Here is a 3,835-nt window from a genome sequence, read left to right on the forward strand (position 1 = left end):
ACTTAATTTGAACTTCAAACATGTGTATATCCAGGAGTATCCCAATAGATGCAGCATAGCACCAGGAGCCCCGTAGCTTAGCCGCCAAAAACTGCCTTTAAAAACCCCTGGCTAGCTCTCTGCTCTCCTCAGTCCTCGCTCCTCACACGCTCCAAGATCACCACAGAGCTCACGAACACACAGAGAAACCAAGCTGGTAGCTTAGCCATGAGGTGGTGGAGTGGAAGTGGATCAAGCAATAAGCAGCAGCCACGAGACCAAGGGCAAGAAGAGAGCAAGCGCGGCAAGAGCAAGGCGGCCTTCTCGCCGCTCGCATGGCTCTCCAAGCTGACGGCCGCCAAGAGCAACAACGCCGCTGCCTCTAAGCCCAAGCACTGTGCACCGCCTGCGCCCGAGACCAAGAACGCCGGGAGTGGCTTCCCGTCCTTCTTCCACAAGCGCGCAACCCCGACCCCGAGCCCCGCGGCGTCGCAGAGCAGCCCGGCCGATTCCTCGCCCGCTGCCGCCACCACGGCTCCCGAGGTCCCGCTCGCGCCGCGTCGCCTCTCGGTCGGCAACGAAGACGCCGAGACGGCCGCGGCCGTGCGCCAGCTCTGCCGCCGCCGCCACTACTCCGTCGGCGGCGATCGCGACCTCCCGCCGCTCCGCCACCTCATCCCGTTCTCCCGCGCCGCCTCCCCGCCGGAGCCCGCGCCAACGACTCCAATGCCACCGCTGCCGGCGTCGGACACGGACGAGGAAGAGGAAGAGGAGAAGCGGCCGCGGGTAATAATCCGCCCGCGCCGTCGATGCCGAGGGGGAAAAAGCGAGCGGCGGCCGTCCTTCTCCGGAAGGAACCCACTGACACCGGGCGCGACGAGGCTGGCGGTGCGCGTCCGGTCGCCACGTTGCGCCGTGTCCGGGTCTTCGGGGCTGGAGAGGTTCGCGGTGGTGCGGCGGACGAGCGACCCGCAGCGGGAGTTCCGGGAGTCGATGGTGGCGATGATCGCGAGCAGGCGCATCGGGCGGCCCGAGGAGCTGGAGACGCTCCTGGCGTGCTACCTCTCGCTCAACGCCGACGAGCACCACGACTGCATCGTCAAGGTGTTCCGCCAGGTCTGGTTCGACCTCAAGCTCAAACCACCCCGCGCCGCCGCCGCCCCGGCGCGCCCGCGCGGCTGATCGAGCTGCCTTCCTTAGTAATTGTCGCGCCGCGCCTTGCTAGCTGGCTGGTTCTTCCGTTTAACATGTGCCGTTGGATTGGAATTGGCAATGTACGTCATCGTACGTGTAGTGTAGTTCATTGTTTTCTTCGAGTTGTTGGAAGAACACCAAATTGCAGGTAGGTTCATCGATCGAATCGAAGGAACAAAAAGCATGTACTCGCTTCGTCCTTATACAGTGGCATGCACGCCTCTCAATTTCGTTGCTTTTGTCGGCGGTGTTCTAAATCCAATGTTGGGCTTCGTCCTGTTCCTCCCGGTCCAAAGCAGCCCCGTGTGGTGACAGGTTCCATAGATTGTTTATTATTAATGTACAATAACCATTTGCAAACATTCCGGCGTTTTGGTTGTTTAATATTTCACCATAATTAATAATTCTTACGGTTTTTTCTATTATTCATGAAACGGTTCAACTTCTAAGACTAATGTTGAACTCCTAGATACAAAACGAACAAAACATGTGGTTTTATAAAATGTTGTGTGCATAGGAGTCAATATTGCAACCGAAACAAATGAGGACGCATCTTGCTTGTCCTACATCATGAATCTTTTTTTTCTCTCTCGAAGTTGACACTAGTCATGGCGTTTGCTCAATTTTTTGATGAAATTTCACCAAAACAAAATCCAATCATTTGTAGGTACTGAAATATTAGCCTCGGTCAAAATAATCCAGTGAAAGATTATTTTAAGACAAAGTCAAACAAAATTCAACTGTCTATCAAAATTTCTCAAACTTTGTTTGGAGTTATCAAAATCCATTGAACGTTTCGTTCAACTGGTGATTTGAAATCAAATATCTTGAAGACTGAAAGTTGAAACTATGACCATGTGCTAGATATGAACACCAATATATGGATAGCATTGCTAAGGTTGTGTTGGAAGATGACACCGCCCACCAAGGTGACCCCGATGCGCACATGGTGATCGTGGTACGCCACACATGCCACGTCATGGCTAGGAAGGTTCGTTCTTGTACGGCGATTGTGGTAACCATGATGGGAGCTCACTAATTAAGACGATGGTGGAGGTCAATGAACAATCGTGTGCAAGAGTTCAATAGGTTCGGTCGATATTTTTTGAATAGGTTCGATGGTGGAGGTCAAAGAACCTTGGACAAGTTGACACATCGATATTTTTTTAATAAGTTCGGTCGACCCTGCGGGTACGACTTAATCTTATGTTAGGAAAGGCTTCGAGGGGGTTGTTAGCCAAGTGAGTGGATCTTCCCAAGACACATTTAGCGAGAGATTCGTCGGGGCCATCTCGTACTTGGACCGAACGCGTCTTTCCAAGTATCGAGGTTAGTATACCTTCGGAACTCTAACCCAACCCCTTGTCCTTCGAGCCCGTGCTAACCAAGGTTAGCTCAGAGCCTCGAAACTAGAGTCCCCTAGAAGGCTTCCTCGAGGCCGGTCGACTTTCAGTCGAAAGCGGCGCTCGAGAGCGAACCTTAGAGGGAGCACTCTAGCCCTCTCCCCTTGAGTTTATTCAAGTTGAGAGTGAATGATACATGCCCCCATGGGGATGTTTATAGCCTAGGGGTCCATGACAAAAGACCATGGCTACCCTTGAGGGAGAGAGAAAAGTGGGGGCAAAAAGGTAAAAGTAGCTCCTTGGTCCATAACTTTTGTGTGCACCCTGTGGGGGAAAGTGAGGGTTGGTTCATGGTCCACCATGGACTAAAAGCCCCATCTCCACACCTTTCTTGTCCCCTACTCTAGCTCATTTCACCCTTTGACCATGGCATGAGAGATTTGACTTGTTGACTTGTCTTCCTTTGCCACATAGGATTGACTGCGCCACGTGGGCATCTTGACTCACGCTTGGAAAATGTTGACTTAGTCGTCGCCACGTAGGATTTACGGCCCGGCCCATATAAGGGCTTTATTTTACTACAAGAGTAGCCCCCTTGAGCTGGAGGCATTAAGAATGCCTTCGGGTCAACCTTCGATGCGAGACTCTTGATTATCTTTCATGTTCTTGTATTTATGATTGTGTCTTTGATGAATTCCCTAGCAAGCTTCCTTGTGAGAAGTAGAGTTACTTGGCAGTTTTCCTGCAAAGAATAGGAGCCTTGGAGGTGTTTCAGGAAAATTCCATCTCTGCGAGAAATCGAGTTTCGGGGGGTATTTTAGCAAAAACCGGGACCCTAGGGGCCTCTCTGCGAGAAATCCGGTGTCTCGGAGGACTTTTTTGCAAAAATCAGGTACCCTACGGGCCTCCCCAAAATTTCCGAGGTCTTATTGGTAATTTTCCCAAAATCCTGGGCTTTTTTGCAAAGTTTCCGAACTGAGCGCGCGGACGCGAGTTGGGCCGCCTTCGGGGACGCTATTTTTTTATTTATAGGTCGGCTTCTTGGGCCACAATTGCGCCACGGCCCAGCTGGGCCCGATACCGGTTCGGGAGTAAGTGATCAGATCCGACGGCCACGCGCGAGGGGGCGCCCTAGATCGGACGGTGTCCAGCCGTCTTCCTCTGTACGATGGAAAAAGTGGCCGGTGGCCCTCCTTTGCTTTGCGCAGGCGGCGGACTTCATCGAAGGTGACACAGGCGAGGATGGCATGCGGGTTCGCGGCGGGGAGCCCCTTGATCGGGTCAGCCCGACTTGGGGGCAAAGAAGATGCCCCTTTTGC

General features: G+C 52.9%; 1 protein-coding gene across 1 annotated transcript; it reads left to right on the forward strand.

Moving 5' to 3' along the window:
* Window positions 1-207: 207 nt before the first annotated feature.
* LOC100823456 (transcription repressor OFP1) lies at window positions 208-1,161 on the forward strand. The gene has a single exon (XM_003567069.3). It carries the CDS (start codon window positions 208-210, stop codon window positions 1,159-1,161), a length of 954 nt encoding a protein of 317 aa, XP_003567117.1.
* The last annotated feature ends 2,674 nt before the right edge of the window (window positions 1,162-3,835 follow it).

The sequence above is a fragment of the Brachypodium distachyon genome, chromosome 2 (assembly GCF_000005505.3).
Source record: "Brachypodium distachyon strain Bd21 chromosome 2, Brachypodium_distachyon_v3.0, whole genome shotgun sequence".
In the NCBI taxonomy this organism is placed as follows: domain Eukaryota; kingdom Viridiplantae; phylum Streptophyta; class Magnoliopsida; order Poales; family Poaceae; genus Brachypodium; species Brachypodium distachyon.